This window comes from Oncorhynchus clarkii, chromosome 27 (genome assembly GCF_045791955.1).
Source record: "Oncorhynchus clarkii lewisi isolate Uvic-CL-2024 chromosome 27, UVic_Ocla_1.0, whole genome shotgun sequence".
NCBI classification, from domain to species: domain Eukaryota; kingdom Metazoa; phylum Chordata; class Actinopteri; order Salmoniformes; family Salmonidae; genus Oncorhynchus; species Oncorhynchus clarkii.
The window spans coordinates 43,569,646-43,584,828 of NC_092173.1; the positions used below are offsets into that span (position 1 = coordinate 43,569,646).

At 40.9% G+C, this 15,183-nt stretch overlaps 1 protein-coding gene across 1 annotated transcript in view; it reads left to right on the forward strand.

Annotated features, from left to right (window-relative positions):
• Positions 1–4,754: 4,754 nt before the first annotated feature.
• Positions 4,755–15,183, forward strand: part of LOC139385868 (cell adhesion molecule 2b) — a 476,978-nt gene continuing 466,549 nt past the window's right edge. The window contains exon 1 of the mRNA XM_071131148.1: positions 4,755–5,319. Within this exon, the coding sequence (XP_070987249.1) occupies positions 5,259–5,319 (61 nt within the window). The 5' untranslated portion in view covers positions 4,755–5,258. The remainder of the gene's footprint in view (positions 5,320–15,183) is intronic.

Consider the following 15,183-nt stretch of genomic DNA (forward strand, 5'->3'; position numbering starts at 1 on the left):
GCACCCTATTCTCCACATAGCCTATGGTTTCTGGTTAAAAGTAGTGCACTATGCAGGGGGGGAAAGGCTGCCATTTTGGGACGAAGCTCGTCACACATCATTTTGAAGTCAGAGGGTACACAGCCAGTGGTCAGGGATGAGGTGATGAGGAGACGGATTCCAGAGATGGTCTGGAGAAGGGAGGAGGCGATGGGGTCGAGCGTGTCAGGTTGTCGAGCGACCGGAACTCACTAGTTGCAGGATTTCATCTGGAGAGAGCGTGGGGGAGAAAAGAGGTCAAGGGGTAGGGTAGATCTGCATCTGTGTGGGTCCAGTGGACTCAATAGGCTGAGTGAATGAGGAGCGGATGTGGTCAACCTTCTTTTCCAAGTCAATGACAAAGTCTTCCGCAGAGAGAGAGGAGAGGAAGATGATTAAGGAGGGATGAGAAGGTGGACAATAGTTTCCTAGGGTTAGAGGCAGAAGCTTGAAATTTAGAGTGATAGAAAGTGGCTTTATTAATAACAATGGATTCAGTACTAACCCGAAAAACAAGAACTGTAGAATATTACAACATTTTTAGTAACTCTGAGAGTCCTAACACGTTGCAAACAAGGAAACGAGAAGCTGTTTGGTCTATGTCCATTCAGCACCACTGCTACATTGTCAAAATAGAAAGCCTCCAAAATACAATGATTGTGTAATGAAAGCATGCAAATTAGTGCACTTTAACCCGAGATTTAGAGGGTGTTTGAATGTAAACTCGATGTACGTGTTATGATACAAAGAAATGTTTTTACAACAGAATAGAAGTACTCTAAAATACCCAGAGTGGGTCTTCAATCTGAATATTGATGTTTTTTTTAAGAGAGTATTGTGTCAGTGCATGTAAAAGACAGCAAACAAAAATAAACAAATTGCAGACTGACTCTCCTACAATCATATGGTTAAGACGTGTAAATTATTTAAAATAAACCTAAATATTGATGATGAGTTACCTGTGAAGACTATTGTTTGTAGAATTCGAGCTACATTTTTTTCAATGGTTTATTTTAGACAGAGTAGAAACAGCGTGAGATGGAGAAGGAGTGAACGGCTATGAAAAGCCAACTGACATTTACTACTGGAGGTGCTGACCTGTTGCACCCTCGACAACTACTGTGATTATTATAATTTGACCCTGCTGGTCATCTATGAACATTTGAACATCTTGGCCATCTTCTGTTATAATCTCTACCCGGCACAGCCAGAAGAGGACTGGCCACCTCTCATAGCCTGGTTCCTCTCTAGGTTTCTTCCTAGGTTTTGGCCTTTCTAGGGAGTTTTTCCTAGCTACCGTGCTTCTACACCTGCATTGCTTGCTGTTTGGGGGTTTTAGGTTGGGTTTCTGTACAGCACTTTGAGATATCAGCTGATGTAACAAGGGCTTTATAAATACATTTGATTTGATTTGATTTGAAAGTGGGACCGACGGAAGTGGAAATTGAACCACTGACTTCTGGTGCAGTAAGCTGGTACATTTAATTGGAATTGCATTGGACATTTGACACACTTAATCACATAGCCACAATGTAAAAATCAATTCTGGGGTGAAAAAACGAATACATGTACAGTTGAAGTCGGAAGTTTACATACACCTTAGCCAAATACATTTAAACTCAGTTTTTCACAATTCCTGACATTTAATCCTAGTAATAATTTCCTGTTTTAGGTCAGTTAGGATCACCACTTTATTTTAAGAATGTGAAATGTCAGAATAATAGTAGAGAGAATGATTTATTTCAGCTTTAATTTATTTTATCACATTCCCAGTGGGTCAGAAGTTTACATACACTCAATTAGTATTTGGTAGCATTGCCTTTAAATTGTTTAACTTGGGTCAAACGTTTCGGGTAGCCTTCCACAAGCTTCCCACAATAAGTTGGGTGAATTTTGGCCCATTCCTCCTGACAGAGCTGGTGTAACTGAGTCAGGTTTGTAGGCCTCCTTGCTCGTACACAACTTTTCAGTTCTTCCCACACATTTTCTATGGGATTGAGGTCAGGGCTTTGTGATGGCCACTCCAATACCTTGACTTTGTTGTCCTTAAGCCATTTTGCCACAACTTTGGAAGTATGCTTGGGGTCATTGTTCATTTGGAAGACCCATTTGCGACCAAGCTTTAACTTCCTGACTGATGTCTTTATATGTTGCTTCAATATATCCACATACTTTTCCTGCCTCATGCTGCCAACTATTTTGTGATGTGCACCAGTCCCTCCTGCAGAAAAGAACCCCCACAACATGATGCTGCCTCCCCCGTGCTTCACGGTTAGGATGGTGTTCTTCAGCTTGCAAGCCTCCCCCTTTTTCCTCCAAACATAACGATGGTCATTATGGCCAAACAGTTTCATTTTTGTTTCATCAGACCAGAGGACATTTCTCCAAAAAGTACGATCTTTGTCCCCATGTGCAGTTGCAAACCGTAGTCTGGCTTTTTTATGGCGGTTTTGGAGCAGTGGCTTCTTCCTTGCTGAGCGGTCTTTCAGGTTATGTCGATATAGGACTCGTTTTACTGTGGATATAGATACTTTCGTACCTGTTTACTCCAGCATCTTCACAAGGTCCTTTGCTGTTGTTCTGGGATTGATTTGCACTTTTCGTACCTAGGAGACAGAACGCAACTCCTTACTGAGCGGTATGACAGCTGAGGTCTTGGCTGATTTCTTTTGATTTTTCCATGATGTCAAGCAAAGAGGCACTGAGTTTGAAGGTAGGCCTTGAAATACATCCACAGGTACACCTCCTATTGACTCAAATTATGTCAATTAGACTATCAGAAGCTTCTAAAGCCATGACATAATTTTCTGGAATGTTCCAAGCTGTTTAAAGGCACAGTCAATTTAGTGTATGTAAACGTTGTGATACAGTGAATTATAAATTAAATAATCTCTCTGTAAACAATTGTTGAGAAAATTACTTGTCATGCACAAAGTATATGTTGTAAACAACTTGCCAAAACTGTAGTTTAACAAGAAATTTGTGGAGTAGTTGAAAAATGAGTTTTAATGACTCCAACCTAAGTGTATGTAAACTTCCAACTTCAACTGTACTTAATAAAAAAATAAATATTTTCAATGTTTTGTCAATAAAACATTTAAGAATAAATCCAACATAATATGTTACTCAAAATCGGTCTTCTGTCATGATACCCAAAGCCAGAGAAAACTGAGTTATTGAACTCATTGGAAGTCTGATTCTAAACTCCTTGCGCTTCCTATCTTGACGTATCTGTGTTTTTAGAGGATTATGGGTCATATATATATATATATATATATTTCTATCATTATTTTACATAATGTTGTATGCATGCTTGAAGGAAGAAAAGTGCGCTTCTTTATTAGTAGTAAGTAGCTTGTTATGCCATGAGTTGTAATGATGAACGGATACCAAAACCATCAGACAAAATTCAGTTCAAGGATTTAGACGATCCGTTCGCCACATTCAGAACTTTTCATGGTAGAGGCAAATACAGTATCCTGCCACACTTGTTGTATAACCTCTAGTCACTGTCGGTGGTTGGAGCACCGTGCTCAACAATGCACAGCCAAAAATGGTTAAAACTGGCAAATGATCAGATACATAAACCAATGTTAACCATTAGAATATTCCAGAAGGAGCGATCTAATTCTTCACTAGACAAGATGTGAAACACCATCATAGTGTTTAGAAGCTATAGAGAGAGAGAGAAAACGACATCAAAAGAGAAGTATCTAATTATTCACTAGACAAGATGTGAAACACCATCATAGTGTTTAGAAGCTATAGAGAGAGAGAGAAAACGACATCAAAAGAGAAGCGATCTAATTCCTCACTAGACAAGAGGTGAAACACCATCATAGTGTTTAGAAGCTATAGAGAGAGAGAGAGAAAACGACACCAAAAGAGAAGCTATAGAGGGAGAGAGAAAACGACACCAAAAGAGAAGCTATAGAGGGAGAGAGAAAACGACACCAAAAGAGAAGCTATAGAGAGAGAGAGAAAACGACACCAAAAGAGAAGCTATAGAGAGAGAGAGAGAAAACGACACCAAAAGAGAAGCTATCTAATTCTTCACTAGACAGGAGGTGAAACACCATCATAGTGTTTAGAAGCTATAGAGAGAGAGAGAAAACGACACCAAAAGAGAAGCTATCTAATTCTTCACTAGACAGGAGGTGAAACACCATCATAGTGTTTAGAAGCTATAGAGAGAGAGAGAGAAAGCTTATCTTTTGGTGACGTTATCTAATTCGGTACTAAACAGAAACACGAAACACCAAATGAGTGTTTTGAACCTTTTTTTAAGGTAGGTCTCCCAGTCCCTGGCAAGGTGTTACACAACACATGACTAACTGGTGTTATAACACACTATGTCACGTTTCAAAACATCTCAGGATGATGTGTTTCAATACTGCAGTAAAGTTAAGCTTTCGTCTCATTTTGCGTTGGCGTATAATCAGTTGCCACTAGTTTATATATATATATATATATATATTTACAAAGCACTTCATTCTGTGTACTAACTAAACCTGCCAGGGACTGTAGCCTATACTACTAACTGAACAGAATAACTGTTACATTAGAGAGCCTCTAACAGTCCTAACACATTACAGAGAAGAAAACGACGAGCTGTTTGGTCGTTGTCTTTTCAGCACCACCTCGTGCTGAACCAGCGAGGCACTCACTGTACATTATACTAACCGAACCGAATAACTGTATAATATTACAACATGTGTAGAGTCTAAAACAGGCATACACCACACATTAGAAACAGCCCCGGGTAATGATTGTGAGAATTTGACCGTGCTGCCGGAGCTCCCTGGAGTAATGTCTGGGTGTTTGCCATTGGTGAAGCGTCTTTATCAGTTAGAGAGGCGTGGGCGGGACTCTGCGCACTCGCTCGTTCTGCATCTCGACAGAAAGGTAATAAGCTGCACTTTCTCTGCGCGAGGAGAGAAGCATCTCTCGTTCTCTCTCTCTCTCTACAGTCCCGGTGGTACCGTGTAAAGGCACACTCTAACTAACGGCAATAGGCTACTGCTACAGCCCGAGGATCTGCCCGAGTACAAAGGGAGTTGACTTACTTTGCATTGACAGCAGAACTGAGTTCCGTCCCTACGTAGACTAAGGAGCCTATGAGATTCTTCTCAGGTTTCAGACTGCAAGCGCACCTGGATAAACCCCGAGAGCTTCTCCAGTCGAAAACAGAAGACAACGTGAGGCCAGCATAGTTTGCTGCTGAAGGAAGCGTTAAGAATATGATTCTCCAACGGCACTTGGTGTTCCTCCTGTATAGCTTCTGTGGAATCGCCTCGAAAGGTAGGCTGGCTAAGCGCTGGAAACATACATATGTTTAGTAGCCTAGGTTATCCTATAGCTCCGTAGTCTACATCTAAACCCGGGCGTGGTGAAGAGACTTCGTGAGGTGTAAGAGTAATAGTCTCCCTCACGTCTTGCTCAAGTGTGTCGAAGTCATGAAGATATGTCATTTCTGTTTTGAGAATGGGTCAGTTTTGCCGCTTGAGTGTTTTGGGACGTAGGATTGCGCTGTCGATGGTGAGGGAACATGGTGATGGTACAGCGCAGGAGTAAAGTTCTGCGGAAAAATGCGAATGCCTACATTCTTCATCACGGAATGATTTTCGTGATACAACGGTGGTGGTGGTGGTGGTGGTGGGCATAAGTTACGATACACCAACTTGGATGGTATCCCATGTCTTTTGCGTGCATGGCAAGGAACAGCTAGATTTCAACGTGTAGCATACAGAAGGCTACTTAACAGGTTATGGGGTGTGTTAAGGTCAATGTAAAGACATTGGGTTGTAACCTATTTTGTGTACATCAAATTCGGCTATAGATATTTAATACACTCAATAAGCGTATGATATTGTTATAACATACGGATATATTATTAAAGATTGAATTTGATACGAATGACAAATAAGACACTATTAGACGTGATTTTCATCTATGTCTGAAAACATGAATTATACTATCCAATGGTACAGTAGGCTCACAAGCTGGTGAACTAAATGTGAGATGTTCATTATATAGATGTATATTTTGTGCTGCGGGCGGTGGGGCAGCAGGTTGGCTATATCTTGGGGTCTTGTTTGACTAGAATATACGCGTTTTAATCCTCTGATGTGAGGAGTTGTTTTTCAAACACAGGTGGAGGTTATCGGTAACAGTTTAAACCATGCTTGTATAATATAGCCTATCTTAACTGAAATAAATATGTTATTTCAGCCACAGTTGGAGCTGCGTTAATTGGTAGCCTAAATTAAATGATTAAATGCCATTGTTCATATTTACAAATGTAATATTCAGTAATTAGCTATTCCTTTTTTTTTAGCGGCATTTCTGTCCACATTCATAATGTAGCCTACTCACTGTAACTTCAGATAGGAGAGAAACAATGGATGGATGAAGTAGCAGGCAGTATCGTATTTTAGTCACATAAATTCCCCAACTCCCCACGCAGCACGCCCGTCCCGCAGCCACCGCCCTGTGCTGTGCCACTGCGCGTGGGGTGACGCCGATGGAATGAACAAGTCCTCTTTTTCCCGAGGCTCTCCGATGTCGTTTAGTGTATAGGCTATAGTCTAAGCCCTGCAGTGTATAGGGTACACGCCCAGCAGGCTACTATGAGTCACCCTGTGACTGTCATTACAGAAATATAGGATGCTGGCTACTGTTTTTTATATATTTTTTTTAAGGAGATTTTTAAGGGGTGGGTATCGCATCAACTTGTTGTATACCTATCTAATTAAGGAAATAACTCCTACACAGTAACTCATCCCTGACAGCCTGACTTCAATATCTTTATTATATTATTTTATATTCTGTTCTGTTCTCTTCTATTCTATTATTTTATATTCTATTCTATTATGCTCTATTCTATTCTCTTCTATTCTATTATGCTCTATTCTATTCTATTATGCTCTATTCTATTCTATTCAGTTCTATTCTGTTCTATTATGCTCTATTCTATTCTGTTCTATTATGCTCTATTCTATGCTATTCTATTCTATTATGCTCTATTCTATTCTACTCAGTTCTATTCTGTTCTATTATGCTCTATTCTATTCTGTTCTATTATGCTCTATTCTATGCTATTCTATTCTATTATGCTATATTCTATTATATTATATTATGCTCTATTCTATTCTATTCTATTCTATCATGCTCTATTCTATTCTATTCTATTCTATTCTATTATGCTCTAATCTATTCTATTCTATTATGCTCTATTCTATTATATTATGCTCTATTCTATTCTATTCAGTTCTATTATGCTCTATTCTATTATATTCTATTATGCTCTATTCTATGCTATTCTATTATATTCTGTTCAATTCTATTGTATTATGCTCTATTATGTTCTATTCTATTCTTTTCTCTTCTCTTCTATTATGCTCTATTCTATTATGCTCTATTCTATTCTATTCTATTATGTTCTATTCTATTCTATTCTATTCTATTATGCTCTATTCTATTTAGGTCTATTCTATTCTGTTCTATTCTATTGTATTACATTCTATTCCATTTTATTCTGTTTTATTCTAGTCTATTATATTATGTTCTATTATTAGAATAGAACAGAATATAATAGAATATATTGCAATATAATATAATGGAACAGAATATAATAAGCTATATTCTATTCTATTCTTTCCATTCTGTTCTGTTGTAATATATTATATTCTGTTCTATTCTATTCTGTTCTATTGTAATATATTCGATTCTGTTCTATTCTATTCTGTTCCATTCTGTTCTATTGTAATATATTCTATTATGTTCTATTCTATTCTTTTCCATTCTGTTCTATTGTAATATATTCTATTCTGTTCTATTCTATTCTGTTCCATTCTGTTCTATTGTAATATATTATATTCTGTTCTATTCTATTCTGTTCTATTCTATTCTTTTCCATTCTGTTCTATTGTAATATATTCTATTATGTTCTATTCTATTCTGTTCCATTCTGTTCTATTGTAATATATTCTATCCTGTTCTATTCTATTCTGTTCCATTCTGTTCTATTGTAATATATTCTATTATGTTCTATTCTATTCTGTTCCATTCTGTTCTATTGTAATATATTCTATCCTGTTCTATTCTATTCTGTTCCATTCTGTTCTATTGTAATATATTATATTCTGTTCTATTCTATTCTGTTCTATTCTATTCTTTTCCATTATGTTCTATTGTAATATATTCTATTATGTTCTATTCTATTCTGTTCCATTCTGTTCTATTGTAATATATTCTATCCTGTTCTATTCTATTCTGTTCCATTCTGTTCTATTGTAATATATTCTATTCTGTTCTATTGTAATATATTCTATTCTGTTCTGTTGTAATATATTCTATTCTGTTCTATTGTAATATATTATATTCTGTTCTGTTGTAATATATTCTATTCTGTTCTATTGTAATATATTATATTCTGTTCTGTTGTAATATATTCTATTCTGTTCCATTCTGTTCTATTGTAATATATTCTATTCTGTTCCATTCTGTTCTATTGTAATATATTCTATTCTGTTCTATTCTATTCTGTTCCATTCTGTTCTGTTGTAATATATTCTATTCTGTTCTATTCTATTCTGTTCCATTCTGTTCTATTGTAATATATTCTATTCTGTTATATTCTATTCTGTTCCATTCTGTTCTATTGTAATATATTATATTCTGTTCTATTCTATTCTGTTCCATTCTGTTCTATTGTAATATATTATATTCTGTTCTATTCTATTCTGTTCCATTCTGTTCTGTTGTAATATATTCTATTCTGTTCTATTCTATTCTGTTCCATTCTGTTCTATTGTAATATATTATATTCTGTTCTATTCTATTCTGTTCTATTCTATTCTGTTCCATTCTGATCTATTGTAATATGTTCTATTCTGTTCTATTTTATTCTGTTCCATTCTGTTCTATTGTAATATATTCTATTCTGTTATATTCTATTCTGTTCCATTCTGTTCTATTGTAATATATTCTATTCTGTTCTATTCTATTCTGTTCCATTCTGTTCTATTGTAATATATTCTATTCTGTTCTATTCTATTCTGTTCCATTCTGTTCTGTTGTAATATATTCTATTCTGTTCTATTCTATTCTGTTCCATTCTGTTCTATTGTAATATATTCTATTCTGTTCTATTCTATTCTGTTCCATTCTTTTCTATTATAAACTGTTCTATTATTTTCCACTCTATTCTATTCTATATTTCCTATGCTATTATATTCTATATTGCCTATGCTCTGCTGTTCTATATTTCCTATGCTATTCTATTCTGTATTTCCTATGCTGTTCTATATTTCCTATGCTATTCTATTCTTGCCATGACTTTTCTACCTAGATCTTCAGTAGTTCGGGAGTTTGGTAGTTTAGTAGTTTAGTAGTCTTCTTATAATGAACTATTTGAGAATGATGTCAAGGCTGATGTCGAGGTTGACGTCGAAGGCTAATGTCGAGGCTGATGTTGAGGCTGACATGGAAGGCTGATGTCGAGGGTGACGTCGAAGGCTGATGTTGAGGCTGATGTCGAGAATGATGTTGAGGCTGATGTCGAGGCTGACGTCGAAGGCTGATGTCGACGCTGATGTCAAGGCTGATGTCGAGAATGATGTTGAGGCTGATGTCGAGGCTGATGTTGAGGCTGATGTCGAGGCTGATGTCGAGAATGATGTCGAGGCTGATGTCGAAGGCTGATGTCGACGCTGATGTCAAGGCTGATGTCGAGAATGATGTTGAGGCTGATGTTGAGAACGATGTTGAGGCTGATGTCGACGCTGATGTCGAGGCTGATGTCGAGGCTGATGTCGAGGCTGATGTCGAGGCTGATGTCGAGGCTGACGTCGAAGGCTGATGTCGAGGCTGACGTCGAAGGCTGATGTCAAGGCTGATGTCGAGGCTGACGTCGAAGGCTGATGTCAAGGCTGATGTCGAGGCTGACGTCGAAGGCTGATGTGCCCTATTCTTTATCTAGTACACTACCAGAGTCCATTTGGCAGTGCAGACACTGACTGTCACCGGTAGAAAATACCTCAGCAGTGTGTAGATTAATTAACCCCTCCAAGACTCTTTCTGTGCTCCATGACTAATCTTAGTTCTAAACAGACCGGCTGTATTGGTCCATCCATACCATCTCCCTATGTGTCAACATGCCTCTCCAGTACATTCTGTTCCACATTTGTATTTGAATTTATCATGGATCCCCATTAGCCAAGGCAGCAGCTACTCTTCCTGAGGTTTATCATGGATCCCCATTAGCCAAGGCAGCAGCTACTCTTCCTGAGGTTTATCATGGATCCACATTAGCCAAGGCAGCAGCTACTCTTCCTGAGGTTTATCATGGATCCCCATTAGCCAAGGCAGCAGCTACTCTTCCTGAGGTTTATCATGGATCCCCATTAGCCAAGGCAGCAGCTACTCTTCCTGAGGTTTATCATGGATCCCCATTAGCCAAGGCAGCAGCTACTCTTCCTGAGGTTTATCATGGATCCCCATTAGCCAAGGCAGCAGCTACTCTTCCTGAGGTTTATCATGGATCCCCATTAGCCAAGGCAGCAGCTACTCTTCCTGTGGTTTATCATGGATCCCCATTAGCCAAGGCAGCAGCTACTCTTCCTGAGGTTTATCATGGATCCCCATTAGCCAAGGCAGCAGCTACTCTTCCTGAGGTTTATCATGGATCCCCATTAGCCAAGGCAGCAGCTACTCTTCCTGAGGTTTATCATGGATCCCCATTAGCCAAGGCAGCAGCTACTCTTCCTGAGGTTTATCATGGATCCCCATTAGCCAAGGCAGCAGCTACTCTTCCTGAGGTTTATCATGGATCCCCATTAGCCAAGGCAGCAGCTACTCTTCCTGAGGTTTATCATGGATCCCCATTAGCCAAGGCAGCAGCTACTCTTCCTGAGGTTTATCATGGATCCCCATTAGCCAAGGCAGCAGCTACTCTTCCTGAGGTTTATCATGGATCCCCATTAGCCAAGGCAGCAGCTACTCTTCCTGAGGTTTATCATGGATCCCCATTAGCCAAGGCAGCAGCTACTCTTCCTGAGGTTTATCATGGATCCCCATTAGCCAAGGCAGCAGCTACTCTTCCTGAGGTTTATCATGGATCCCCATTAGCCAAGGCAGCAGCTACTCTTCCTGAGGTTTATCATGGATCCCCATTAGCCAAGGCAGCAGCTACTCTTCCTGAGGTTTATCATGGATCCCCATTAGCCAAGGCAGCAGCTACTCTTCCCGGGGTCCAGCAACATAAGACAGTTACATACAGTTTAAAATACTACATGACATTTACATTTCACGACACCTTTACCCAACACATTCAGTGTGCTCGCTCAGGCCACCACTCCACAATCACATATTTACAATACAACATCCATGTGCCTGTGTGTGTGTGTCTCTTCACAGTCCCCGCTGTTCCATAAGGTGTATTTTTATGTCTGATTCTACTGCGTACATTGGGTACCTGATGTGGAATAGAGTTCTATGTAGTCATGGCTCCGTATATTACTCTGCACCACCCATATTCTGTTCTGAATTAAAGGGATTGTGAAGAGACCTCTGGTGGCATGTCGTGTGGGGTATGCATGGGTGTCTGAGCTGTGTGCTAGTAGTTTAAACAGACCTCTGGTGGCATGTCGTGTGGGGTATGCATGGGTGTCTGAGCTGTGTGCTAGTAGTTTAAACAGACCTCTGGTGGCATGTCGTGTGGGGTATGCATGGGTGTCTGAGCTGTGTGCTAGTAGTTTAAACAGACCTCTGGTGGCATGTCGTGTGGGGTATGCATGGGTGTCTGAGCTGTGTGTTAGTAGTTTAAACAGACCTCTGGTGGCATGTCGTGTGGGGTATGAATGGGTGTCTGAGCTGTGTGCTAGTGCTCTTACAAAAACAGGTAGTGATGAAGTCAATCTCTCCTCCACTATGAGCCAGGAGAGATTGACATGCATATTATTAATGTTAGCTCTCTGTGTACATCCAAGGGCCAGCTGTGCCTTCCCTGTTCTGAGACAATTGTAATTTTCCGAGGTCCCTCTTTGTGGCACTTGACCACACGACTGAGCAGTAGTCCAGGTAAAAAAAACTAGAGTCTGTCGGACCTGTCTTGATGATAGTGTTGTTAAGAAGGTAGAAACTAGGACCTGTAGGACCTGCCTTGTTGATAGTGTTGTTAAGAAGGTAGAAACTAGGGCCTGTAGGACCTGCCTTGTTGATAGTGTTGTTAAGAAGGTAGAAACTAAGGCCTGTAGGACCTGCCTTATTGACAGTGTTGTTAAGAAGGTAGAAACTAGGGCCTGTAGGACCTGCCTTGTTGATAGTGTTGTTAAGAAGGTAGAAACTAGGGCCTGTAGGACCTGCCTTGTTGATAGTGTTGTTAAGAAGGTAGAAACTAGGGCCTGTAGGACCTGCCTTGTTGATAGTGTTGTTAAGAAGGTAGAAACTAGGGCCTGTAGGACCTGCCTTGTTGATAGTGTTGTTAAGAAGGTATAAACTAGGGCCTGTAGGACCTGCCTTGTTGATAGTGCTGTTAAGAAGGTAGAAACTAAGGCCTGTAGGACCTGCCTTGTTGATAGTGTTGTTAAGAAGGTAGAAACTAGGGCCTGTAGGACCTGCCTTGTTGATAGTGTTGTTAAGAAGGTAGAAACTAGGGCCTGTAGGACCTGCCTTGTTGACAGTGTTGTTAAGAAGGTAGAAACTAGGCCTGTAGGACCTGCCTTGTTGATAGTGTTGTTAAGAAGGTAGAAACTAGGGCCTGTAGGACCTGCCTTGTTGATAGTGTTGTTAAGAAGGTAGAAACTAGGGCCTGTAGGACCTGCCTTGTTGATAGTGTTGTTAAGAAGGTATAAACTAGGGCCTGTAGGACCTGCCTTGATGATAGTGTTGTTAAGAAGGTAGAAACAAGGGCCTGTAGGACCTGCCTTGTTGATAGTGTTGTTAAGAAGGTAGAAACTAGGGCCTGTAGGACCTGCCTTGATGATAGTGTTGTTAAGAAGGTAGAAACTAGGGCCTGTAGGACCTGCCTTGTTGATAGTGTTAATAAGAAGGTAGAAACTAGGGCCTGTAGGACCTGCCTTGTTGATAGTGTTGTTAAGAAGGTAGAAACTAGAGTCTGTAGGACCTGCCTTGTTGATAGTGTTGTTGAGAAGGTAGAAACTAGGGCCTGTAGGACCTGCCTTATTAATAGTGTTGTTAAGAAGGCAGAGCAGCGCTTTATTATAGACAGACTTCTCCCCATCTTCGATGCTGTTGTATCAATATGTTTTGACCATGACAGTTTACACTCCAGGTTTACTCCAAGCTGTTTAGTCACCTCCTATGGGTCCTGTTTAAAAGTAGGGCCCTATATAAGGAAAGGGTGCCATATAGGCTGTAGTCATTGAGTCTCAAAACCTTCATCGCAAACAGAGTTAAGTCTATACTGTATCAGACAGCCAGGTCACTTCCCCTCATTCTCCTCTCCCAATATAACTCTGTCCAACATTTAGACAGACTCTGATTTTAAAATCCTTGGTATTATACATTATTCCAGTCAGTATGTGGGTTTCTTCTCTGAAAACCTTGAGATAAATACAAATTGGGCCCAGGGGAAAGTGAACCCCAAAACGTCACAGTGCTTTAAGGTGAGGCTGGAGGGAGACGAGGGGAGACGAGGGGAGACGAGGGGAGCTGGTGGGGAACTGAGGGGAATACATGGTTGTGTCTCTTGTGGGCTGCGGAGACAGCGACTGATCTTAGCCTTGCTGGTATACTGTTGCAGATAGAGAGAAGCTGAAGGAAGGCAGACAGGGAGGTATGGTAGACAGGAACACACAACCCCCCCAGACCCCCCATAGACACACAACCCACCCAGTCACACAACCCCCCCCAAACACACAACTCCCCCAGATGCACAACCCCCCCAGACACACAACCACCCCCCGATCCCCCCAGACACACACACACACACACACACACACACACACACACACACACACACACACACACACACACACACACAGAGAGAGAGAGAGAGAGAAACACACAGTGTGTACCACGGCATATCAATAACCCTGTCTGTCTGTCTGTCTGTCTGTCTGTTTGTTTGTTTGTTTGTCTAACATAACATCCATGTTGAGTGCTCAACCTGGATACTAGTCTACACGGAGACAGGACCCCTCATCCTGGATGTTAGTCTACACGGAGACAGGACCCCTCATCCTGGATGTTAGTCTACACGGAGACAGGACCCCTCATCCTGGATGTTAGTCTACATGGAGACAGGACCCCTCATCCTGGATGTTAGTCTACACGGAGACAGGACCCCTCAACCTGGATATTAGTCTACACGGAGACAGGACCCCTCATCCTGGATGTTAGTCTACACGGAGACAACACTCCTCATCCTGGATGTTAGTCTACACGGAGACAGCACTCCTCATCCTGGATGTTAGTCTACATGGAGACAAGACCCCTCATCCTGGATGTTAGTCTACATGAAGACAGGACCCCTCATCCTGGATGTTAGTCTACACGGAGACAGGAACCCTCAACCTGGATATTAGTCTACACGGAGACAGGACCCCTCATCCTGGATGTTAGTCTACACGGAGACAACACTCCTCATCCTGGATGTTAGTCTACACGGAGACAACACTCCTCATCCTGGATGTTAGTTTACACGGAGACAACACTCCTCATCCTGGATGTTAGTCTACACAGAGACAACACTCCTCATCCTGGATGTTAGTCTACACGGAGACAACACTCCTCATCCTGGATGTTAGTCTACACGGAGACAACACTCCTCATCCTGGATGTTAGTCTACACGGAGACAACACTCCTCATCCTGGAAGTTAGTCTACACGGAGACAACACTCCTCATCCTGGATGTTAGTCTACATGGAGACAGCACTCCTCATCCTGGATGTTAGTCTACATGGAGACAGCACTCCTCATCCTGGATGTTAGTCTACATGGAGACAGGACCCCTCATCCTGGATGTTAGTCTACACGGAGACAACACTCCTCATCCTGGATGTTAGTCTACATGGAGACCGGACCTCTCATCCTGGATGTTAGTCTACACGGAGACAGGACCCCTCATCCTGGATGTTAGTCTACACGGAGACAGCACTCCTCATCCTGGATGTTAGTCTACATGGAGACAAGACCCCTCA